The 26,384-nt window shown below is 44.3% G+C and overlaps 1 protein-coding gene across 9 annotated transcripts in view; it reads left to right on the forward strand.

The window, feature by feature from the left end:
• The window catches only part of KCNMA1 (potassium calcium-activated channel subfamily M alpha 1), a 717,414-nt gene that overhangs the window by 558,102 nt on the left and 132,928 nt on the right, over positions 1-26,384 (forward strand). For all 9 annotated transcript variants that reach the window (XM_057308339.1, XM_048218924.2, XM_057308341.1 and 6 more), the window contains exons 16-18: positions 9,009-9,077; positions 18,328-18,414; positions 24,764-24,840. In XM_057308339.1, coding sequence (XP_057164322.1) covers positions 9,009-9,077; positions 18,328-18,414; positions 24,764-24,840 — 233 coding nt within the window. The remainder of the gene's footprint in view (positions 1-9,008; positions 9,078-18,327; positions 18,415-24,763; positions 24,841-26,384) is intronic.

The raw sequence follows: 26,384 nt of genomic DNA on the forward strand, positions 1-26,384 counted from the left end.
CAAAACCAGTCACTCATGGGGACAGAATACAGTATTATTTCTAAATATGTCATTTACATTTTCTCATTTTATCTGCACAGTGATCTTCTGGTTTATATTAATATCACTGTCCCTGGCTTATCCTGACGGGGACACTGAGACTCAGAGGATGTTGGTGCCTCTCCAAAGCCACCTAGCACCCAAGTGACGGAGCTGGGTTCTGATGCTGGGCCTGTGTAATTGAGAGCAGCTTGGGGTAGCTGCTGGATGAAAGCTGGCTAATTAAGAGTCTCCTGGGGAGTTTACTAAATGGAGAGGTTTCTAGGCTCCATCTCTCGATTTCAGTATCTGGGGGAAGTGCCCCCCAAATGTATACTTTTTACAAGCAAGTCGGGTGATTCCGATACAAGGTCTGATGACTGGGACCCCACCCCCTCCCGCTACCACCACCACTTACCTCATCCCTCCACACCATGGGCTGGACTAAACTCCTCATTCCCCACTTTGGGCTCAGTCCCTGGAATGTTTCTCTCCGATTTTAGCCTTATCAAATTACAAGTGGGCCACATGTCACAAGATAATGGTAAGATTGGGGCCTTTGTGTGAGCTTCCTTGCCGTCTTTCCTGCTTCATGTGGGTATTCTGCAATGTCCGGGGAGATAGGATGAGTCTACACGTCAGCACAGCAGGCAGACCACTGACTGCTCTGCCCCCTTCCCATGCCTAATCCAAGTCAGCATAGGAAGAAGGCATCGGGGTACTGAGCCCTGTAATGCTGAAAGCCATTGCAGGCTGGAGTGATCAGCGCTAAGTGCAGAGAAGCCCAGGGAAACCAGTATAAGTCAGAATACAACCCTCGAAGATGCCGCTTCGTCTTGTTGGCAACCGTGGTGGGTAGGTCCTGGACCTTCTCCGGGATGTCCTGAGGGTGTTCCTTTTAAGAGCCAGCAACTTCTGAGCATCTTCTTTTCATTTTGCACAGCTGCCTTGCCCCTGGGTTTGTGTGACAGTGTGATCAAGGCCGAGGAGCTTTGGGATCTGAAAGAGAAGTTTTCTGAACACCAGAAAACCACCTGCTCACTTTCCCTCCCACTCCCCACCATCCCCAGGGAAGCAAGTGACTGTGGAGGGTGAGAGGGGCCAACACCAAGCCTGCAGGAAGCAAGGAGCTGGGGTATGAGGCTGTGTTTGCCTCTAAAGGGTCTTGTTTTTTTTTTTTTTTAAAGATTTTATTTATTTATTTGACAGAGATAGAGATAGTCAGCGAGAGAGGGAACACAAGCAGGGGGAGTGGGAGAGGAAGAAGCAGGCTCATAGCAGAGGAGCCTGATGTGGGGCTCGATCCCATAACGCCGGGATCACGCCCTGAGCCGAAGGCAGACGCTTAACCGCTGTGCCACCCAGGCGCCCCTAAAGGGTCTTGTTTTTGCACGGATCCCATAGTAGGATGCTGACCTGTGGAATTGCAAAGGCCCAGGTTCAAACCCCCGTTTCGGCCACTTAGTGGATATGTCATTTGGGACAAGATAATTGATTTCTGCATACCTCCTTCCTTTGATAGTGACCAGTTGCCTGACTTTGGACTTGAAATAGAAATATTACTTATCTCTCAATACTAGGTAATATCCTTTTCACTTCTCCCACTTCTCCACTTCCCACCGTCAGTCCTGTCCCATCCAATACAATGTAAGCAACAAGAAAGAAAGGGACACCTTGTGGCATTTCCAGGTTATATTTATTCTTACCCTTTAGAAAAGTCCTGCCCGTCAGTCAGTCACCAGCCAGTCAATCAACTAGATATGTAATGAACTTAGGATACTTGCACCATTGTGCCAGGCATGGTGCCATCTCGAGAGGAACCTGCAGTTAGATCTAATAAAGTATATGCATTAAAAAATTAATAGCAATACTTGTAACGACAAATAAAGAACTCTGTTTCCCTACAGTGGCTGCCTTCAGACAGTTTGCAGTCTGGCTAAGGAAAATAATACCCACCCTCAGGGAGAACTAAGCACCCATAAGTGCTTGATGGATGAGAGTTTGACGGGTGCACATACTAGAGGACAGAGGCTGAGACTTATGGGGGGAGAAAGAGCTCCCTGTAGGCTGGAGGTGACCAGGAGAGGCTTTCTGGAAGAGATGACATTTGAACTGCACAGTGTGAGGAGATTGGATTCAGAGAAGGAATAACGAGGGAAGAGGGAATTCTCGGTACTAGGCAATCAGGAGACTGGGAGCCACATGCCACTCTCTCCACACCCGGATCTCTGAGATTTTCCAAGGAGAGCAAACTGATTTCTCCTTTAGATGGGAGGAGACAAATCAGATTTCTCATGACATGTGATGTTTTCAGGGGAAAACAGCGATAGTGTTTTTATCATAAGAACTAGTAATCGTGAGGCTGTACCCCTCTGCCTCCAGATGAGAAAGTGAGGGCAGAGGGGAGAGGAGAGAGGTGGAGAAGGAGGAGCGGGAGGAAACCACAGTTTCTGAGCTTGAGTTGCCTCAAGAATGCCATGTACCGGGGCCTGAATCCAGTCCAGTCCAGTTGGAAATGGGACGCTAGCGGCTTGATTTGATGTTCGGTACGCATAACACACACACAGTTTGCATTTTGTCTGACTACTAAATAATAGCAAAGCTTACGAAAATGCACTTATTCATGCTTTGGGCAAATGCTAATTGTCCATATCAAAGAATATAATTATTTCTAAATTCAAGTGTCTTAGGCGTGCTAGTGGAGATGTTGTGCGTGTGTATGGGTTTGAGGGTGGGGGTGCTGAAGCCTTCCCCACTCCACCTCTATCAAAGCTATTGGGAAATGAGATCTGAACAACATCTCCATGAGCATTTTAAATCACTTCCTTTTTTCTTGCTCCTGAGTCTTATAAATCCTGCTGTTTCAAATTTCCTTTAAGTAGATGTTTCCATTTCAAGAGCCTATCATTTTAAATCAAAGTTCCTAAATGTGAATCCTTTTCATTCTAGCCCCTACATCCTAAAGATCTGGTTTCCCAGTGCACGGTATTTACATCTGCATCTATTCTGATTACGTGCATCAGCCTGACATGGCCAGGGTCCCTCTGGATAACGGAAGAGGGGCCCCAATTTGGGGAGGGGAGCTGAGTTTGGAGGGCACAGTGTGGGCTGTCTCTTCTCTCCTCACCCCTCACTCCTGGGTGACCCAACTTCAGCAGTCCCCAACCACACCTTCGCATACCCTTCTTGAACACATTCGAAGGGGCAGACTCCACGAAGGGTTTCTCTGTTTAATTCATATCGGCAAGCAATCTTTCTAGTCAAGGGGGCTGATTTAATGGCAAGAACAATTTATGTCCCTCTGGGTAGGTAGAAACAGTTGGACTCTAATTCTTAAGAGCCTTTGTTCAGGAACATCTGGGTTGAAACTACTGTAGTTAACAGATGATGCTAGCAGTAAAAAAAAAAAAAAAAATAGGCATTATATAATGTCATTGTCAAATTTGGTAGACCTCTACTTAATAATTATCAAGAAAGCAATCTAACTTGTTATTACAACAGTTTTATTGCAGATTGCTGGTTTAAGACCTTTTTGTGACAAGTGGCATTTTTTTTCTGGAAAAAATTCATTTCTGTTCCCCTGTAATTATTTTCACAACCAGCAACGACTTCCTGCTTTGGACATATTGGGACATTTTATTTTAGAAACCAAGAATTAAATTGCTGCTAACTGTTTATCACATTGCAAAGGCTTTCTTGGTTCTTTCTTATACCCTCCCTCACCCTAAGTCCCTTTCTTACCCCGCCCCAGTCCTATATATGCGGAGACACTGAGTAAAGCCCTAAGAAGGACTCTAAGAATGGATGAGCAAAGCCCATTTTGCTTTACCAAAAACAATGGTGTTGATGATACAAGTAAATATTTCATCTCAGGACATCAGTTCTGAGTAGTCTGACGACAGGTTCTGGGGAGTGAACCCAAGCTGTGAGAGTCCCAAGGACAAACTGCTGTCTGGATCTTAGAATTGCATTTGCATTTCGGCATATTGATTCGAGGCCAATGTTAGGTTCCCAGAGCGTATCACTGCTATTATTTCTTTTGACATCCCTCTTTTCCCAATCTCTCTACTTCTCATGAACAAGTTAAGAGGCATCTTGTTTCATGATTTGATACTCAGCTCCCAAGCCTTCTCTGCTTAGACTTTCTTAGTTGACTACTTTTTTTTTTTTTTAAAAGATTTTATTTGTTTATTCGACAGAGATAGAGACAGCCAACGAGAGAGGGAACACAAGCAGGGGGAGTGGGAGAGGAAGAAGCAGGCTCATAGCAGAGGAGCCTGATGCGGGGCTCGATCCCATAACGCCGGGATCACGCCCTGAGCCGAAGGCAGACGCTCAACCGCTGTGCCACCCAGGCGCCCCTTAGCTGACTACTTTATCTCTTAATGTGTGCTTCCAACAACTCGAGAGATTCTGCTCTTCATTCATTCCGCATTTATTTAATCAGCATGTATTGAATGCTTACTCTTTGTACTTTGCAAAAGGCCAGGGAGACAAACCATGTGTCTTGCCCCAAAGAAGCTCAACTAGCCAGGCAGAGAGACAAGTCAGCAAGTGCTTACACACAGACCTGCACCCTGTTCACTGGCCTTGGTCTGTTCTGACCTCCTCGTACTTCTGCTGCAGCCTTAAGCCCTGTTCCCTGGACATTGGCTAACTCTCTGTGGCAGGGTCTAACAGAAAACTGTGATTTTTAGTGGAGGGGGGACATAGTGCAAGATTTGTGTTTTGTGGACGTGCAGAAGGTACTCGTTACAGCAGGGATTAAAAACTTAGGGGCCTCTATGGGGCGCCTGGGTGGCTCAGTCTTAAGCGTCTGCCTTCGGCTCAGGGCGTGATCCCAGAGTCCTGGGATGGAGCGCCATATCGGGCTCCTCCATTGGGAGCCTGCTTCTTCCTCTCCCACTCCCCTTGCCTGTGTTCCCTCTCTCGCTGGCTGTCTTTCTGTCAAATAAATAAATAAAAACAAACAAACAAACAAACAAAAAAACGAACAACTTAAGGTGCCTCTAGGCGGCAGGAGTGAGCCACCAAGAGTGAAGATGGAAGAGGTCGGATACCTGGAGAGTGCTGGGGACTGTAGCTTATTGGAGAGGATGTGTCACATGCAGAGGGGTCCGTGCTTCAAAGCTCCAGTTCCTTTCAGCCGGATAGAATGTGGCTCCAGTGTGGGCATTTATGATTTACCAAGGAAAGCTGAAAAGCTTGTTTTTATATGAAATCACCAGTTAGTATCTAATTCTGGGTTTTTAGCAATGCTATACTGACCAAGGCTCCATGCTGGGCTTCTGGCCACCACCTCATTTCCTTTGTTCTTATAAGAAGCATTTGTGCAGCACACTGCACTGAGATTTCATTTCCACTTTGGGCCTTTCTTCCCAAAAGTTATTTGACCTGGAGCGAGTTGCCCCTCTTTGGACCTCAGTTTGTCATCTCTAGGAGAAGGGCAGCCCCAACAAGTCTTGAAGGGCCCGAATCCGATAATCCACGGTTGTGGTCCTGTTTGCATATAATCGCCTTGTGGACATTACTCTGTCCTTCTCCTGTCCACCCCTTTGGCCAGTGAGTAAAGGTGGGCTTTGGGTCAAAGAGCTTCTTAAAAAGAGGCTTCTATAAAGCAGTGCAGATTCATCTTAGATATGGATTTGGAAGTTATGAAAGAGGACTCAAAGATCTCCTGGTCCACTGTGCTGGTTAAAGAGTGTGCACAAGGCTGTGTAGATTGTACTGAGTTTCCTGCATTAGAAAGCTCCTCTCATTTTCTATCGAGTTGGTAAATGGCATTGTAGTACCTAGGAACACATAATTTACCATTACTGTGGACTGCTTCTTTGCTTCTACCAACAGGATCAGGTCGTTAAAAGCAATTAAGATCCATGATCCATGAACCACAGAGTCCCAGATCAGAGTGGCCAGTCACTCATAGGATATCAGCATATTGGCCTCTTCATGATCTGTGCTAAATTAAGATCGGCCTTCTCCTTGAGATTTTGGCAGTTAGTTGCTGTTTACATTAGAAAGTGGTTACCTAATCTGGTAATTTGGTTCAACAAATATTGCATAAGCCATCTGATATTTTAAACAATTCAAGCTCCAGGAGTAACAGCCCCATAAAGGGTGTGTGTTAGCAGTGCTCTATGGAACATAAATTAAGAAGAGCATTTTTCCAGCTGTAGTTGGATACTTGGGTTGGTGTTTCAGCAAACTGCATAATCAGCACAAAGCCCAGGTCATTAGAGTCTGCTGGCAGGAATCAGCAAACCTGCAAATCACCAGGAGAGCCCAAATGCGCCTAGATGAAGTGGTCCTTTGAAATCTGTCTGTTGAAAGCAATACGGGAGACCATGATCTCACATGTAGGAGTGAGCAATTGGTCATATTTCCACTGGAGAGCATGAGGCCTTCACCAACCTCATTGCTTTTCAATTTGCATCCAGCTAAAGGCCTCCCATTTCACTTAGAATAAACTGCAGACTGGCAGACTTGTTACTGTGGCCAGCAGTCCTCCCAGACTTGCTCCTGCCTAGCTCCCTGCCCTAATCACTGTCACTTGTGGCTTTGCTCACTCAACTGCAGTCTAGTTAACCTTGTTGCTGATCTTCAGACACCCTGAGTTCCTTCCTGTCTCAGGACCCTTGCACTTGCTGCTTCCACTCCCTGGAAAGATTTTTCTCCAGATCCTCTCATTGTCTGCCTCTTCTCCTCACCTCCTGTGTTCTGTGCTCTAGCTTACCTTTTCTGAATGGTCCTCCTGGACCATTGCAGATAATAGTGCTTCCCAGTTACTCTGTTTTGTTTGGTTGGTTTTGGTTTTTTGGTTTTTTTTTATTGGAGGATAGTTATCACACTATGCTGCATTAGTTTTAGGAGCACAAATTAATGATTGGACAATTCTGTATGTGATGCTATATTTACCACAAGTGGAGCTGCCATCTGTCATCACACATCGCTATGACAATACCATTGACTGTACTCTCTGTGCATCACTCAGTCCATAACTAGAAGCCTTTACCTCCTACTCCCCTTCACCCATGTTGCCCAATGCCCTCCCCCCTTCCCTCTGGCAACCATCAGTTTGTTTTCTGTATTTATGGGTCTTCCCAGTTACTCTTTGTCCTCTTAGGTTGTTTTGTTTTCTGCATAGTGCTGGAAATTTATTCTTTATTCACTTGTATATTTGCTTATTATCTATCTCTCCCAGCACAAAAGAGGCTTCCCTGGAGTTAAAGATGTATATCCTGCCAGATGCTAGCTGGGGACCGTGGGCAAGTTACATGGGGGCTTTCTGAGCCTCAGGTCCATCGCCTGTGATATAGAGATACCAGTAGAAGTCGGAATAACTGGGGCCATCTCTCCCTCTCAGGGATGTTGAGGGGATTCAATGAGAGCACCAGCAAAGCCCCACCCCCGTGACCCGGTGCATCTTCCCCCCTGCAGTACTGCATAACCCACTCACTTCTCAACCTGTCAGTCTGCCAATGTTTCATTATCCAAAAAGTTTTTAAAACATATGCTCATTATAGAAACTTGTCACATATAATGTATGTAATTCTTTTGTGGGTGTGCTTTTATGAGTCTATAAATCTATGTTTTCACCTAATTATGTCACATTATTTGCACATTTGTATCTGTATAATATTATTTGTTAATTTTATACCTTGAAATATCCTTCAAAAAGTCATTCTGAATGCTAAAACTATATTGTACCATACTTTACTGAACCATTGCTTTATTATTGGACATTTAGGTTGCTTTTTTTTTGTTTTTACTCTGTATAAATATTACTACCTTGAACACCTTTATGCATAAATACCTCACTGGACCTTTTATTATTTTCTTAGAACCCCTGTAAGTGGAAAAAGTGCATTTTTTTTTAAAATTTTTTTTTTATTTATTTATTCGACAGAGATAGAGACAGCCAGCGAGAGAGGGAACACAAGCAGGGGGAGTGGGAGAGGAAGAAGCAGGCTCATAGCGGAGGAGCCTGATGTGGGGCTCAATCCCATAACTCCGGGATCACGCCCTGAGCCGAAGGCAGACGCTTAACCGCTGTGCCACCCAGGCGCCCCAAAAAGTGCATTTTTTGAGCTTCTGTGTCTGTGGTTCCCTGGGCATTACTATAGGGAATGCCGCATAAGTCCCGAACTCTTAAAGGAGCCACGCTGGCTGAGGAGATGACGGTCAGGCACAGATAGCACTAGGGAGCAGGCAGTTGAGGACGGGCTGAAGGAGGTTGTGGCAGACAAGGAGGTGGAGGAGTCCTGGGGACGGCAAGTGGAAGGGTGGCGGGGGCTACAGAATTGCTGCACAGAAGCCTGGATTTGATGGGGGCTTGGGAGGAAGTGTCGGGAAAAGAGAAGGCTATTGGGGTAGGAATCACCTCAGTGAAGACATGGAGGCAGGAACGAGCCAGCCTCAGAGCGGGCTGGGCAGCGGGCGAGAGCACTGGGCAGGTGAGGTGAGGCGGCTCGGATGGGGCCAGGAGTGACGGTGCCACGGTCATGTGCTGGGCAGTTACACGGAGGCTAAGGATTATTACCATCATTCCGAGCAGACAGGGGTCTGCTCAGAACAACAATATGAGCCATTTGTACAAAAGACCGAAATGGAATCCAAATAACAGGTCCAGCTGCTCCAAATACCTCCCTCCCCCTGCAGTTAACATTTTACTACCCGACTGAGTAACTAATGAATCTGGCCCAGCATAAATCCCCGGGCACAAATCCCTGCTTGGGGTCTGTGTCTAGACATCCAGACCTGAGTGCAATTTGCACTTTGAACATTCAGCGCCTTATCACTTGCGAGAAATCAGGTTTGATGGGGAAGATGGGGAGGTGTCGCGCCCACCCCCTCCCTTTGGCACAGTGACTGTGGAATGAGGGTCCCCGGGATAATGAGCGCATCAGGCGATGGAGAGGTCGTAACCGTGTTTGTTATGTGGCTCTGGACGTTCGGAAGCACTGACAGGGAGTTTCTCCATCTCGTTGCAGGCTGTGTTTTGTGAAGCTCAAGCTCCTGATGATAGCCATTGAGTACAAGTCCGCCAACCGAGAGAGCCGGTGAGTTCACCCCAGTCCAGCGGCTGGCTGACATTTACGAGATGGTGAGAGTGCTCTCAGAGCGCTCGGTCCCCCCGCTTCTTTCTTACACGTTAGTGATGTGCTTGGACCCCTGATGGGACACATCTCTGACCCTCGGGCACATCTTGGGGCATGCCCAACCAGATACCGCCGCTTCTATCGCAGACCCACCTAGGACCCCAAGCCCCACTGGGCATTCAGAAAGGGTTTCTCCAGAGGATAGGGATGAGGCATCCAGGTCTCCACCTGACCGTGCTAACTTACACTTTTCACCCTCTCTGCACAAAACCAGGGACAGGCCCCGTCTTCAAACCCCTGTTTACTGCCATGAGCACGAAGCAGGTGGATTGTGGCCTCCTTCACAGCAGAGATGGGGCAGGGCCGTGATGGGACACACCAGCTCTCTTGATAGCCAAATTACAAGCAGCCTATTGTGTACCATATGTGCTTTTCCCGGTGCAACTGAAATCCAGGTGGCAGAATATCAGCTTCATGTAAATTAGTCAGGAGAGTGGGCTCAGAGGCAGGAGCCCTCTTTATTTATTTATTTTGCACTTAATTATGGGCAGATCAGACTGATGAGGGACTGGGTCTGGTTGAAATAGATAACAGTCCAGTCAATATATGAGTTCAAGCTGGAAGAAGGAAGCATCCCGTTAACAGGGAAGTTTGTCGATGCAGGACTATATGCATTACAGATAAAATAGAGATGATTTTTTTCGCTCCCCAATTGTTATCAATGGGTTTGGAAGAAAGAGCTCATTGAGAAATGCAGGGGCCTTTGTCCTCTAAGATGACATCCAAGTTTGTTCCTAGCTATGGTAAGTCAGTCTTCCTGTGGCTGCCGAAGTGTAGAGTACAGGCCCCCTCCAACCTGTGCTAATATGTTGAGTGCAGGGCAAGACTAGGAGGTACCTGCTATCATCATCTAAGGAGTTATCATTATCTGGATGAATGACTCAATAAAGCCAGACTTCCAAATGTAAAGTCTGTGTCTCTGATAAACAAAACAAAACACAAAACCAAAAAACACTGGATTGTAAGCGAGTTAATCCAGTGTTCTCTGTTACCTTAACTACCGGATCAGATTGCTCACAAGGTCAAGCTGATCAAAGGCTAAGCTCTTTGGAAAATCCAGATCAATCAAGAGGAAATAAAAATGGTAGATTTGGTGGCCACGTGTAAACCATGGCCATGGCAGTTAATAATTATGTATAGATACAGTTTTCTTTTTTGTGTTGGCAAAATAAAGAATATTATGTGCGAAAGAATGGGAACCAGAATCCTGGCTCTTTGATGTTCAACAGATAAAGTGGGTGTTTCTGGGATTATTGCTTTCCCACATGGTGGCCAGTAGTCACCTGTGCCTGTGGAGGGGGAAACATGTATCCTGGGTTTTTGCCAACGATATTCTTCATGTTGCCACGTCAGTAAATCTATGTAATTCAGCCTTCTTTCTTTATCACTTTCGTGCATCTCTCAGAAAAGTGCCATGGTATGGGTGGTACTAGTGCGAATAGTGCCTTTTGACCATCCTGGTATAATTCCATGGCAGGAGTCTGCCCCCTGAACCTTGACCAGTCATCTCCCACCTGCCACCTTTTGGTCACAAGGAGGGAGAGAAAAAGCCTGTTAATGGTTCAGTGTGAATCTCCTGTCACTATTCTAAGAAAAATGACTAAGAGCTTTCCCTGAAGACGAAGTCTTTTCTTTGATGGACCCTCCAATGAACTCACAAATCTGAAATGTTTTCAACAAAGCCATATTTATAGATACAGATTTTTAGGTGTTTTTTTTTTTTCCTTTTAGAAAAGAGCACAAAGAACTTGTTTGGCTTTGTTTTTGGCTTTCTGTGTGCCGTTGCCAACTTTAATCCTCTCATGTGGCTTGGTCTCATTGTGGAAGCACATTGGTTCTTGTGGAAAAAGGTGTGTTGGAGGGAATGTGGATCATGCCTCCGACAAAACACCGATCTTCTCAAACACAATATCCGTGCTAAAAAGAATCGCGTTTTTGACCCTTTCCGAGATAAGAATTTTGATTTTTTTCCTTCATTGAAGAATTTTGCATTTCCTTCCCTCTCCCATTTTCTAAGTGGCTGGGTGTTAGAATTCGGAGAACCCAGCTTCTCCTCTCCCACCCCCTTGCCTGTGTTGAACTATCTCCTCGTTGTTTTACCCCATGACGCTGTTTTTCCATGCTCTGCTGAAAAACCTTGTTTTCACATGCATCCTTCAAATAATTTGAAACAAAGGTTTTGTTCCTTCTTTCCTTCTGGTGTCAGTCAATTTATTATCAAATTGTTTGATTTTAAATTCTTTTCTTGTCGTTTTGCAGAAGCCGAAAGCGGTATGCGCTCTTCGTTAACCTTCCTCCCAACCCCCACCCGCTATCTTCACTGCTAACCACAGGACTAACCATTTGCCAAGAATTCAGGAAGATAGAGATTATATATATGTATACACATACATATAATCTCATTCCCTTGTCTAGTATATATGTATATATTGACATATATACATATATTTATAGTTAAACCCCTCTCCAGCTAGAGCACATCAGCACTGAAAGTAGCATATTGCTTTCCTTGATTCTTTTGGATGACGCACTAACTTCTTTGCAGGAGACCTAAACACCCAACAGGTACAATCCCTGTGTTCGGTCATGGCACCAATGACGGGAACCAGTGCCGTCAACGTTGGGAAGGAGGTGCTCCTCTCCAGCCCCTGGTGTCTGTTTCTGTCCTGTCCTGATGTGTCTTGGTGTCCACCAGACTCTGTGGTGCCGTCTGTCTGCATACCACTTCCACATTCCCAGTGCTTCCTCCTGCCCGCGTCCGCTTTCCCGTTTGTAGAGCAGGATTCGTGTCCTTTTATCCACAAAACAGAGACCAAGCTCAACTAACACTCAACTTTTTTTATTTCCTTACACTTATTTTGTTGATAACATCTTGCATATTTTATTTCTTGGGCAGTACTCGTTACAGACTTAGGACACTGCTACCGAATGGCCAGACTATCACATTGATTTAGTGCCTGAGTACTGTTTATTGAGATGACCTCATGGCTTTATTTCTTCCCTAGTGTGCTTGGGCACATTTCTTTATGTGAAGTGTCTCCGCTTTCACCGTGTGACATCACCCTGTTTTGCTGCTGTTTTCTGTTGCATGATGCATGACCAAATCCTCATTGATAGCATTTTCTTTTAATTTTTTTAGTTAATATTTCCAGTGTAGTTTTTCAATAATGTGTTCTCTAAAACAGTATTGTTGAAAACATAAGATTGAGATGCCTTTGTGTTCATCTTCTCAAGAGTTGTTTCTCTCCGTGGTTGGAATCACTGTCACGTGTTCGTGTTTGTAATTTGTGTGTGTGTGTGTGTGTGTGTGTGTGTGTGTGTGTGTGTGGTGTGGGAATCTTTGTCGGGAACTCTTTCCAAAGTCCGATTCTTCTGTGATTTTTGGAGTAGACGTGTGACAATAGAGGTGGCTTCCTGTCAGTTTGGTATTATTGATATGATCCAACTGCGAGAAGTTACTGCAACACTTTGCATCTTCAAAGGTCCACAGTGGTCGCACCTCTGCTGTTGGCTTTTGGCCTTTGAGTCCTTTTATCTTGTGGTGGAGGCATGTTGTGACGTAGCATGACTCGTTGTAAAGTGTACCGCAAAGTGACATGGCTTGCTCCCAGAGCCAAATAGCCGCCATTGTCCTTCCCAAATGAACTATCTCTTCCCCATCCCCTCTGGCTACTGTTTTCTGTTTGTGCCAAATATATTTCTAAATGCCATTTCTCAAATCATTGTGATGGGTTCAGGCTAAACAATTCCTTGCCCATCTCATTGGCGGACCGCAGTGGCAGGCATTTGAGTCTGACCGACTGGGAGCAATCTTTACTACGCTGTCTCTGCGTGAGCGGACTGAACTCAAGTCTATTGAAGCATGGAATACACACTGTGTCTCCTACCTATGTTCTCGAAGTAGAAGTGTGTGTGTCTAGTTGTGTGGGACTCCAGCAGCATATATTTGAAGGCCCAGAAAAAATGAAAAGTTCCAGAAAGGCAATAAGATTTGAGATTTGGGGTTTCTGTCAGCTGTGCCCTAACACAGCCCATACACTGCAGGGCAGTCGTGCTCCTGAGAGGGGAAACAATTGGCTCAAAGTCCCACCCCATAGAAATCATACATGACCATGTGTGGTCAAAGAGGCCACTCCCCAGTGGCGTGATTCATCTGGGCACGGCATGAACTGAAGTCTTAGATGGTTCTTATTCCCTTGCTTTAGTTAATGAAGTCCCATTAGCTTGCTAGACACAGATATAATTATCATGTTATCAAGTACAAACTCTATGCTCATGTGACTGATAATTTTGTCATTGTTCGGGGAATGGTACATTACACCTACCAAAAATTGGGGGGTGGGGGAGGAGAAATACACACCTGTCATATTTACCCATAACGGATAAAAGATTCCCTTAAAAAATATGGTTCGGTTGGACTATTCATCATTGGTTGTCTCCAAAAACAGCAAACAAGTAAAGTTTATGATGATAGAAGAAGGAATAAGTAGATGTTTCCTAGTTGTTATGCATAAGTGGTGGAGAGAAGGAATAAATCATTTTGCCCCGTCAAGCCCCACATCTCCAACTTGACTAAAGTTTAGCAAGACATGTACAATGAAATGCATTGTAGCTTGAGGCCTGGAACTCCCCTCCCAGAGGAACCTGACAGGGATATTTCTCTGTTGAACTGAACCCTGCTAGCCAGTTCTATGTTCTGGTGTTTTCGTTTGGAAACCTATTTCAACTCCAAGTGAATGGTGCTTTCAATATTGAAATCAATTCCTCCTACTTCCCAGGTGGCTAGCTGTTTATGTATTTGTATATTTACATTTTTGTGCTTAGTGTATCTGGGAGGTTGTTAGCTCATTTGCCAATCCCCTAGAAAAGGTGCGGTGGCTTCTTTAGTAGGCCTGACTGAGAAGAATTGCCCCTCGGTCTTTGAAAGAACAGTTGAGACTACCTTTCTCCTTACTAGAGAGGAAAAGGAACACTTTTGGAGCCGAGACCCATGATTTTTATTTTTCATTCATTCCACAAATAGTTCAAAAGTGCCTATTGCATACAGGGCTCTAAGCTGGCTACTATGAGAAAATTATTTACAAAAAATAAATAAAAAATGATCATGCTTTTCACTCCTCTTTTTCAACTGTGGGTTCCCCACAGAAAATATGTATGTGTTTCCTTTTAGTGGGCGAGGAGCCAAAGAATCAGTCTTGATACAAAAGTAGTCTGAGAGCCAAAGAAAAAGAGAGAGCAAGAATCCTTGGGGAAGGAGCTACATAAGCCCTTTGCCTCCAGCTGCCACTGAACGTTTTCTGTTGAAATTAGCAAGGTCATAGAAGAAAGAGGATAATTTATATGTTCCTTGAAATGAGGGAAAGTCCATCTCTGCCAAGAAGATGTCCCTATTAGAATTCTGCTAATTGATGTATAGACTTTTGCTTAGAGATTTTCTTGATTCTTCACATGACACATCTTGAAGTTTATCTCTGATAAACTAGTGAATTAGACAAAATTGGAGCCAAGGACTGATTTAATGTGATACACAAGGAGGGAGACTTCTGGAAGTCATAAGAACAAAACAGACTTAACGTTGGATATTCTTTTAAGAGATCAAAGACCTTTGGGAAGATATACATATGCCCAGCAGGAGGTCAATAACATATTCTGAGGGTAGTAGGCACTTCTCTGGGGAAAAAATTACTTCTGTCTAGGATCCTTATCTTTTTTATATTTTCAAAAAGAGGAGGATTAACATTTTATTTAAATTTTCTAGATTTGGAATGTGTATAGGAGACTTAACGTCTACAGTATTAAAGAGAGTAACACGTTTCCTCAAAGAGTCTTTGAAACCTTGTACCCTTACATAGAGAGTATAATATGCAGTGGGCCCTGGAATCAGGGCCACATGTTTCCCTAAGCAAACCCTTAAATACATGAGCGGAATCTAGCACAGTGAAGATTCTTATGTATCTAGATTTCTTTCCTTCATTATTCTCAAGATCTGGGCTGTTTCTTTCAATTCCCACCCAGAAGGCTGCCTTAGCCTGATCTGGATGTAAAGAGATGATTTAAAGCCTCTTACTCCTCGTTAAGCCCTCTGCAAAAGAGAACGAGAAGGCACCCTGGAATTCACGTGGGCAGTGATGTCCTTGGGGGTGCTGAAGTTTTGAGGAACAGAGAGACACTCAACTCTGCAGCCAAAAGCCAGTCCAAATTAGCCCATCTCCAGATGTTGTAGAGGGCTGTAATGTTTTGGATACGGCGATCAGTAGAAAGGTCTTTCAAATGCCAATAGGGGGCCTCTTGGTAATTTATTTGCACCAAGGACAAAATGGAGAGCTGAGACCACGTGAGGGATTGTTTGCGTCTCATTTAGTTGTTTTAATAACCATGCTTACTTTTATTAGTGACCATGCATGCAGGATCTACTATGTGGCAGTCGCTCAGCACATAGTATGTACTTGAATTCTCTTAGTGACACCATAAGCTAGAGATTATTCACTCCATTTCACAGAGGAGGAGAGCGAGGCTGAGGGGCACCCACATGCCCCAGGCCAGGGTCTGAACTTCTAGACCTGACACATGCACCTGCTCGCTTAACTGGCCCTGGCAGAGAAACAGATTCGAACACAAATCTGCCTTCCATCAGCGCCCCAGATCTTTCCCCTCCACCGCACTAGCTTGACGAAAGCAGGCTCGCGGGCTATAATAAATGATCTCAACCTGCTGTCTCTGGAATGACAATCCCAAATTCTCATTGTAAGCCAATTCTTGTTCACTGTTGATAAAGAACAGAGGAAATGAAAAGAAACTTTAGGAAGCTTGCTATCACTGTCTTCCTCCCATGACACAGTGGGCTTGATCACTGGAGTGCAATTAATGAAGCACATAATGTGAAAAAGGATTCTGTGCAAGGCTTGTTTTGCACATATATGTCACCAAGACATTGATGAGTGTCAAATTTCCCCTTTTGAAGTGCATCGTTGAAATCATGATAGGATTTTTTTTTTCACTCAGAAGCTTTTTTTTTTACGCTCTTATATAAGTACATATCAAAATGTAGATTTTTCCAGCTTTAAGGAACTAGCTTCCTTAGACACCATACAGACCCAGAATTTTCCATGTATGTCCTTGTACATTATTCTGAAATGTACAGTTCTTCACCCTGTACCTTCGTCTTATTATGAACGGGATATTTTGATAAGAAGACCTGTGATCCATTCCATGGGGCCAGCTAAAGAAAATCTAATTCCATTGAAAACGAAATCCACTTTTGGCCCTTTTTTCAGTAATAGATAATGAAAGTAACAATAACCAATACGCACTGAGCCTTTAGTGCATCATCTTGCTTAATCCTCTGAAGAAAGACTCTGATCATCATCCTCATTGTAGGTGAGGGTATTGAATTTGAGGGAGATTTAGTAATTTGCCCAAAGCCAGACAGCTACTAAAAGGGGATCCTGGAATTTGGGCGCAGTTTCTGATTGCGGAGACAGGGCATACAAGTACCGCCTTACAGCAAAGGGGGTAAGAAAGTGTGCAGAGTCCAGAATTCTGCTTTTCTACGACACCACATTTAATTGGCTTTGAAAAAGGAGTCCACCTAAACTGTATAAGCTCTGACCCTTTTCGCCTCATGATCATGAGAAGTCAGAGGGCTGTTAAACCGATGTAAAGAATTGGCAGGGGGGTAATTAGGAGGTGCCTGTCCAGGGCCGCTGCCCATTGCAAGCTGTTGCTATTAGTGTGGTCTGCTGCTTCCTGATTTGTGAAGAATCTCATTGTTGCCTGTGGTTCCAGGCAACAGACCAATCATTGTGGTCCCTGTCTATTATTTAGTGTTAATAACAGTGATGACACAGGATTGGTTTCCTTCTGTCAGGTCTCGTTATGGGTAATAGTGGATGTTCTTGCGACCACAAACAATTATTTTGCCATAATGATCCACTCTGAGTCCTCCCGGCAGAACAAAAGTTCACCTGGGTCCTTCCTGTATTGCTACAGACGCATCACTCTGTTGTGGCCACAGCACTTTCCTGAAACAGTTTTGCCAGCAGTAAAAAAATTACATGTTAATTACCATCCTCCATTTTTATTGTCTTAGGCAGTTGAGGACTTCCTTTAACCTGATTCCAAGCATCTATTACCTTAAAGCCAGCTTTTCAGATCAGAGAACACCTCTGTTGTATCTATGGCTGCATCCAGAATACCTAAATTCCCTGTCCATTAAGCCCACAGCCTTTTAGTCTCTTTATAATACATTCCTGCATTCTGTTCTTGATCTACAGCAAATTAAACTTGTTTGTTTCACCCATTTATTAGATTCGGATACATATATCTCTTTTGTCAGTGCAAACACAACTTGGTCAGCTAATCTATTTATAACACTTTGAAATAGGACAGTGTCTATTTAAGTCCGTACTTCCCTGCAAGGGGAAGTTTTTTTAAGGGATAATTTGCATTTGTTTTATAATTACAGTTTGCCCCTATCAGGATGTACCAGACACACACTTATTCAAACGCTCCCATGCATTTTGGTAAAAGCAGACTGGAATCGTTTCCAACTGCTGGCATTTTTCTTTTTCACTGTTTGGGTCGATCCAAGTCATTCTACATAGGCTGCACTCGGGAGTCCACTTACATGTCTTTACCAACGTCGTGCAGATGTGATATTTGCTTCTGCATTGGTTACGGGTGTCGTGTACCATTCCCTGCAGTAATACATGTATATGTGTATGTTTCTGGATGCATATAGGGGTCCCATTAATGCTCTGTCATCTAATGGAAAATTGTTATAGCAATAGCTTTATTAGACCAATAACATTCACTGTTGACCATCAACAGAAGTTTCCGGAGGGCTACATATCAGATCAGAAGCCCGTGGTGGCAACCCCATTATACACCCCCAGCCCTGAAACCTAGATGTGCTTTGATTTCTGCAACTGGGAGTATGCCCACCTGGGAACTGAGCAGCAGAGCTTCATGATGGCATTGTCCACTTAAATATCTGGGACTGTGGACATCAAGCTCCAGACAACATCTTTGGGAAAAGCATTAGACTAGTGGGCCCCCTATAAAATTAACAGTACAGTGTAGCCTTCAAGGTTTTATTCAGAACATGACCTCACAAATATGTCTTCTTTGTTTGTTTTTGTTCACTGAGCAGTATATTAATTAATCCTGGAAACCATCTTAAGATCCAAGAAGGTACTTTAGGATTTTTCATCGCAAGCGATGCCAAAGAAGTTAAAAGGTAAGAGTTCATATTTATCTGCCTTCCTTTCTGACCCGGCCACAGACTTCTTAGATCCACCATGATGGGAATGCTTTCAATATGTATAGGGCCCTAACCCCAAAACTTCTTAACGTGTCCATGGGTATCAGTGGTGTCAAGTCTTAGGAAGAAGAGACTGCTTTCAAATGCTTCCATGAACTTCTCTTCATGTAATTGATTTCACATCTTTGAATGAGAGTAATAACGTTTTTGAACTGGGAGGGCCTAGTTCACTGCTCCTTCATTTTGCAAGGGAGGAAACTGAGTCCCAGAGAATTGAAGTGATTGTTCAGGGTCATCCTGATTCTTGATGACTCAGAACAACACAACAGAGGACAACTGGTTCCTTGTCTAGTACTCTTGACCTAATATCCAGGCAAATGTACTCGAGTATTAGCAGCTTTCTAATCTAAGTACCAAATGGAATCTCAAAAGGTTTGGATTAATTTCAGATGAAATATTCAATTATTTATGGCCTTCTAGGTAAGTAGTTGAAGTTGTCAGGTTCAATTCTTAAGCCTCTGAGGTGTAGCCCAGGATTTCATTGACCTCAATGTTTTATGACACGTTTGTTAGTATCCTTAAACCTGTTTAAGCAGCTCAGGAATCATAGGGCTCTTTGGAGAACACCATGGAATATTGTTATATTTGAGTCTATCCTATGAACTATGAAAAACTTATTAGCAGAAAATGTGGCTCCAACAGTCAGGTCACTCACTTTAACAATTATGTTACTTAAAATATTTCAAATAAATGATTAATTGCGAAAGGTCTATAATTATTTATGGAAGCCTATTGTTTTCATGCAATGAGTTCCCACTCAAAGCCAGGCCTGTGCTAAGTGTTCCACGTTCATTTTTGCTAGTCCTCAGAATAACCTCATAAGGTGAGTCTTCTAAAACCATCAGGGCTTTGGTTTCCTCATCTGTAAAGTTGAGATAAATGATTTGTCCGAGGTTATACAGCACATAAGCAAGTGGCAGAGCCCAGATTGGAAATGGTCTTTCCCTTTCCCAAACCCACACTTTCTTACCAAATTTATAAGCCAGTTCTTATGTAGAGTTTAATATGTGCAGCCCTGATTTAAGTACCAGGTACCATGAACTCAACGTCATCCTCTCAACAGCCTTGTGGGATAGGTAGCGTTACTATTTTCATTTTCCACATGAGGAGACTGAGGTGCAGATCGGTGAACTAACTTGCCCAAAGCCCCACTGCTAGTGAGTAGTAAAGCCAGGCAGTCCAGTGCCAGAGCTTACCTTCTTAATTATCTGCCAAGAGGTGAGCCTGACATGCTGAGCACAGAGCTAGCATAATTGACAGCTGATGCCTATTAAGTTTTTCCTCTCCATCCACTCCTACAAACTAACCATACTAGTTATAAAAGCTTTTAGGGGGGAAAAATGGGGTGGAGAAGCAAAACAACAATAATAACAACAACAAAACAAAACAAAACCCCCCCCCACAAAAACAAAACCAAAAAAAAAAAAAAAAAAGAAAACAAACAACAAAAAAGCCAAAAAACACAAACAAAACCAAAAAAGCAACAACAAAAAAGAAAAATTCTTTAAACTGAGCTATCTAAAAGCTTAAATTTACTAATACAAATTGGGAAAGAATTGCTATTATTCAGATGGGGACAGAAAATCTTCTTATCCAGTTCACGGATCTGACTGTTCTTCAGGAGTACCTTGAGAACTGGGTTCACCTGAGCGGAAGGGGGGATGAATGGGATGGAAGACCCCTCCACCCCCACCGGGTCCCCTGGAACAGAAGGTTGTGCTCACATCTAGACTGCGAGACACACCAGCCGCGTCTCAACCCCATGTACAGGGGAGCTGGGGAGCACAGCGGCGCCGTAGATCACGTGTACCTCCCAGAGAGCAAATAGAACATGAAGCTCCCATTTGTGTAATTCTATTTCCTATTGCATCTCTCGCTAATGAATGTCACAAATACCAGGCAGTCCAAAAAACAAATTACCTCCTGTATTAGGGAGTGCAATATGTCTCATTTCAGTGCTTTATGGTATTCACATATACATGCTGACACAATCAGCTACAACAGCAGCCTGTAATTTTCCGTCGTGTGTGATGTGTCGGAGCAAATGCTGTCAGTTAGGGGATTTCAAATAGATGAAGACTGCAGAAAACCACAGAAAGGGCCTTGGAGATTTGAATGAAACGAAACAAGTTTTGTAAAAATGAAAAAGCTGATTCTGATGATCCAGGATTGAGTGTGTACCTCTCCTACAAAAAAGCAACCAAAGAAGTTAACGGATTTTAGCTCACAGAAACTTTCAGATGCCGTGTTTTAGGAAAAGAGGAGTGAAAGCATCCATTCCAGTCTTAGAAAGGTCACTTTGGGGTGAACATTCGGTCTTTTGTCCCCTGTTCCTTGCCACTAAATGTTTTCCTTTTCAAATGACCTTGGCCCACAGTCTTTGATGTAGGAGTCACAAAATGGTGCCCCATTGACTCAGTTTGGCTTGCAGACAGAATTCATTTGATTCACAATTTTAACAAATAAATGAGTTCCCAAGAGGAAGACATCATCATCTTTTATTGTAAAATCCCTATTCCTGGTTTCTCCTGAAAAACTTGCAGATCTAGCATTACTGGGCAATATTCTCACACTCATTCACCCATCAAATGTCTTCAGGTCACTCACTTTCTAGAATATTCTGTACCAGGTGCCAGAGAAGCAGTAGTGAACAACGAAGTCCTTGCTCTCAGAGGCTCATGTTCTAGGGGGAAGAGAATTGCAGTTTTGATTATTTATGGGACATTAACCAAAGAATTAATGCAGTTGGGTCACCGATCTAGATTGGGCGTAAGTGAAGGCTGCTCCGAAGGAGCCACATTTGAGCAGAGATGGAGGTGATGGGAAAGAGCCCATCATACAAGGATCAGAAGGGAAGAGGAGACAAGGTGGGGACAATGTTGTGTGCAGGGAGCCCAGGGAAGGAAAGTGTGTCTGAGGGAGTAGTGTGGGATGACGAGGTAAAAGAGAAAGGCCGGGCTGGCTCCCGTAAGACTTGATAGAGGGGTTGGGTTGTTATAAAATGGAGTCATTGATGGTTTTAAGCTGGGGGTATTGTAGTCTGATTACCTTATTGAAAGGTCTCTCCCCTCCATTATAAAGAATGGGATGTAGTGCAATAGGGGAGGGGCCCAGAGACGGGAGACTGCATAGTGTAAGCGAGGGGCAGTAACGTGGGCTAGGCTGGTGAGTGGAGGTGCAGAGAAGGGAGACTGATTCAGAATATATTTTATTAGAGGATCTATAGGGCCCACTGGTGGACTGCAGGTAAGAAGTGAGGGGGAAAAAGAGGAATCAAGAATGAAGCCTAGACTTGGAGCTTATGCAATTGGGTGGATAGGGGTTCCCCACCTTACTGAGATGGGGAAAGCTAGAAGAGGAGCAAGTTTGGGGTGTAGGAAATTAAGACTTCTATTTGGCTATGTTAAGTAGGCGATATGTAACTGAACATACACATAAAGATGGTCATAAAGGCAGTTAGAGCTAAGATTCTGGAGTTTGGGGGGAAAGATGAAGGCTGGAGGTGTCAGTTTGGGTGCCGTATCAGGGAGGGTCCTGGCCAGAAACAGATGACATACCTAAATGAGAAAAGAGAGGAGAGTTTTATGAAGGGACCATATAAAGTTGTGGGCAGAGAGTTAAGGAGAACCGACAGGGGATGGCAAAGCACCCCAGAGCTAGCAACAGAGGTGAGCCATTCTCAGCCCTGAATCTACAGAGTCCAGGGGAAGGAGAGCTATCAGAACCTGAGAGAGAGGTTGTAGCGTACGAAAGGCTGCCTGGCAGGAGCTGAGTCCTCTGTAGTGTGGAGATGTGGCCACCACCAATTCATGACCCAGCAGGGAGGAACTCTCCCTTCCCATCCTCCAGTCTCCTGCTGGCTCTTCCCATTGGCCGAACACAACAGGAAACCAGAGGACAAGGAGACCCTAAAGACCAGCTTTCCAGGGTATGGATCTGGTCTTCTTGATGGTGCGTGTGTTAAGGTCACCAGCCAAGGGCCACTTGGGGAAGGGGTGGGGTGAGCAGAAGAGGAAGTGGGAAGGAGAGCAGAGAGGATTGAGGTGGAAGGAGGGCATATGCAGTAGGCCTGAGGGGTGTGAAAAGTGCTCTGGAATCCATGGCCGTGGATTTGAAGTGAGATCAGGCAGCAGAGTTGTGTTCCCTCTCCTGAGCTCAGCTGCTCAGGTGCAGGTGTGCAGTAAAGTGGGGGCTTTGCCAGGTAAGTATGAGAGAGACAGAGATGTGTGGGGAAGAGCATGGTGCTTGCAAAGAAGTGCCACTTGGCAAAACTCAGCTGGAGCTTAGATACTGTGCTCCTTCTGGGTGGGGGAGGTGTCTCCAGGACTGCAGACCAGAGACCCCACCCCCACTCACCCCCCCCACCCCCGCCCCGCTCCCTGGCCCCATCTCACTCGTTAACTTTACCTTTATTTTCAGAATCTAGCTTTAATTCATGAAGTAATCCACTTGATCTTCTCAACGATCTACTCAGACTTATCACTATTTCATCATCTCTTTATTAGAGATGTCTTTAAGACCTTGAGCTCTGGAACTAGGCTGTGTGGACTTGAATCCTGGCTCTGTGTGACCTTGGACAGGTCATAGAACCTCCCTGTGCTTCAGTTTCCTTATCTATAAAACAGAGATAATAATCATTACTCCTTCAAAGGGTTGTTTGAGGATCAAATTCATTAATTCTTAGAAAGTGCTTAGAATAGCTCCTGGCCTATAGTCTGTGCTCTATAAATGTTCCCTGTTATTGTTATTGTTACTATATGTAGGAGCATCAAGTGGGGGAGAAAATGGTGGAAACAAAATGGCTTCCTCCATTCCCCTTTCTTAGTCACATTGCCACTCAGAGCAAATAGTCAGCTACCTTTTTTCTTTTCTTTTCTCTTCTTTTTTCTTTTCTTTTCTTTTTTCTTTTTTCTTTTTTTCTTTTTTGCAAGATGGATGAACACTGGTATTTAAAGAAATAGTGATTGAGAAGCTAGGGCAGAAAGAGCATTGGGCTTAGATTTAGAAGTCCTGGGGCCGGCCAAGCCCAGCACAGGATGACTTTGGGCAGGTTGTGACAACCTCCTCAATTTACAGATGAGGACACTGAGTCTTGGGGACCTCCAAAATCTCTTCCAGATCCCAAAGTCTTAATATTGGTTTCCCCCTGATGCCAATCATGTGCAAGTCCTGTGAAAACATGAAGGAACCTAGGAATAGAACAGTCAAGAGTTGTGTTTCTTTCTTTTTAATCTTGGTCAAGGGAAGACCATGTTTATCCCTGGCATTCAATTTCACGTTGGGAGTGGTGAAGCCAAGGATTTTGTTAGTCCCCATACCCAGAGCTTGTAAGGTTGTTCCAGTGAATTTTATCCCAGTAATCCCTTGTCCCGAAAGGATATAGGCCTCCAGTGCTGTTCTAGGTCCTATGCGTTCTGTGCTTGAATGATCTTGTTTTGTCTCATCCAGAATATCTTTGACACAGGCGATATGCTTGGTAATCACAGCTTGACACTTTAGTTAGTCGAGGAGGTTTTCTTGTTGGTTGCTTCCACTGGGTACCCAACCCTCGAGTGCTCTCTGCCCACCCCGTTGCAGTGCTCAGCTGAGCTGTGCTTTACCATGAGAAGAAAACCTCCATTTATTACATGTTCTCTGGGCTGGAGAGTGTGGGAATTGGTTCTTCCAGTTTGAGACCAAATATGGGCTATGAAATGCCAGAAGAAATTTGACAGAGGACCCCTTTGACTCACCACTTTTGTCTTTCCCTGCCCATCTTCCTCCTTAACCTCTCTCACTTTGGAAAGAAATGTGCTTTCCAAGTGACAAGGCTAATGTGTTTATTTGACGGTGGAACTTGATCCTTGTGGCCCCTTCGATAAATATCTGACCAGACGGCGAGGGTTTCGCGGACGGATTCAACTTCCCCACCAAGGGCCTGGGGCTGGTTGCCCGCGTGTTCTGAAGAGCAGCACTGAATGCTGTGCTCAGAAACGAAAGACGAGCCAGTAGACCCAGGCTGTCCCATCGGCAGCCATTCCCCCAGTTCCTTTTCAAAGGAAAGTTTATTAAAAGAAGCACTAACTCAAATTGCAGAATCCTGTGTTTGAAATAAAAGGTCTTGCAACAAACATTTCCGTCCGTAAACGTCTAAACCTTTCAAAAGATGAAAGGAAATTAGTGCTGGCGTGTTTCATTAATTTGGCATCACGGCGGAGGAAATGTGGTGCTCGTTTCATTCGGGCGGATTATGAAACGTGTCAGTTTTTCCATTCTCTTTCTCCAGGGCATTTTTTTACTGCAAGGCCTGTCATGATGACATCACAGATCCCAAAAGAATAAAAAAATGCGGCTGCAAACGGCGTAAGTAGTGTTTCTTTCCCCCTCCCCCTTCCCTTTCCCCAATTCTGTTTCCCTTCTCCTTTTCCTATTAAAGAAACACTAAACATCAAGAGGTTTCTTGAATATGTTTATGTTTCACCCAGCAGTTTAAAGAGACATGAAAAAATGCCTGTCCTCACTTTATTAGAGCAGAGGATGAAAAATCACCACCATCAACACCTTTGAGTGAACCTAGTGCCTACCCCTCACCTCTGGACCCTGAAGGGAGGCTGTGTCCACTTGAATGTAGTCAGATGGTGTATGAAAAGGAGGACAGCTAAGACCAAGGAGGAGGGAAGATTTTTGCATAGTGATTTCCAGCGGATGTGGGACCACCAAGTGTGAAGAGGGTTATACTAGGGCTGAAAGGGAAACTGAGTCCGAAGACGCTGTCGCCCAAATGGGAGCTGATTCTCTTTCCATTTGGGACTGCGGCAAGGTTTGATACCAAGATCCCGAGTTTTCCCTTGTAGTACCCTCAGGCTGGCCCAGGAAGAGAACGTGGCCATTACCAATCAGCTTTATTTGCCATTGCTCCAATAACCAACCTCAAACACCATTATTGCTCCTTGGGGTAGACCCGATCGGGCTCATTAGCTTCTGGCGTATCCTGTCTCAAATCTCTTCCAAAGCAGCTTGTCAATAGGACCTCTTGAGAAAGATATGGTAAGTCAGGAAAGTTGAATCATGAGCTCCCGAGAAACCAGGACTTAAAGTAGGCGTGCCTCGAGAAGGCCATGCCTCTTGCAGCAGTTGCGTTGCATTGCCTAATAGAAATTGTTCACGGCCCTAAAGAAAACAATAATAATGATGCCTTCCTTCCTATGGTGACTTGGTGTTTTTAGACCTCCTTATTTATGATCATTATTTTCTTTGATCCTCACCCTAACCCTGGGTAATTGTCAGGGGATGTTATTAATTCCATTTTACAAAAAGAGGAAAGTAAGTCTCCAAGTTTAGTGGGAGGATGAGATTGCTAAGAGTCACGCAGACCCACCAGACAGGGGTTTAGTCTCACCCACAGGCCTTCCCATGCTGTGCACTTAGTGCTCTAATCATTTTTGCAAGAGAGAAGGGCAAGGCAATGACCTTGGGTGTGATGAGTAGAGCACAGTTATGAAAGATTGCCCCATAAAATACTTTTTCAAAAGCGGAAACCAGATAGAAAAGCACTATTCCTGGGATATGCCAACCAAAGCAAGGGCTTTTTTCACTGCATTCCCGAAGGGGGACACAGTAACCCCAAACCAGTAAGATATAAATATTACTCTGCTGGGGCGTGAAGACGCTCGGTCTCTTAGGCAAATCCCCATGGGAGCATTCTTGGTCCAGAGCAGTTTCTGTAGAAATCCTCAGGCTGGTTCCCAAGTTTGGGGCAGCTTAGGCCCATTGTTTTGCTTTCTCTGCTGACTGAATACACATGGCTCCATTCCCCCCAGCTCTGACACCTTACTAAGATGAACATTTATCAAGGTCACAGTCAAAGAGATGCTAAGTTCTTGAGGTCTAAGAATTCTCTGATTCTG

This window comes from Ursus arctos, unplaced genomic scaffold, assembly GCF_023065955.2.
Source record: "Ursus arctos isolate Adak ecotype North America unplaced genomic scaffold, UrsArc2.0 scaffold_7, whole genome shotgun sequence".
NCBI lineage: Eukaryota > Metazoa > Chordata > Mammalia > Carnivora > Ursidae > Ursus > Ursus arctos.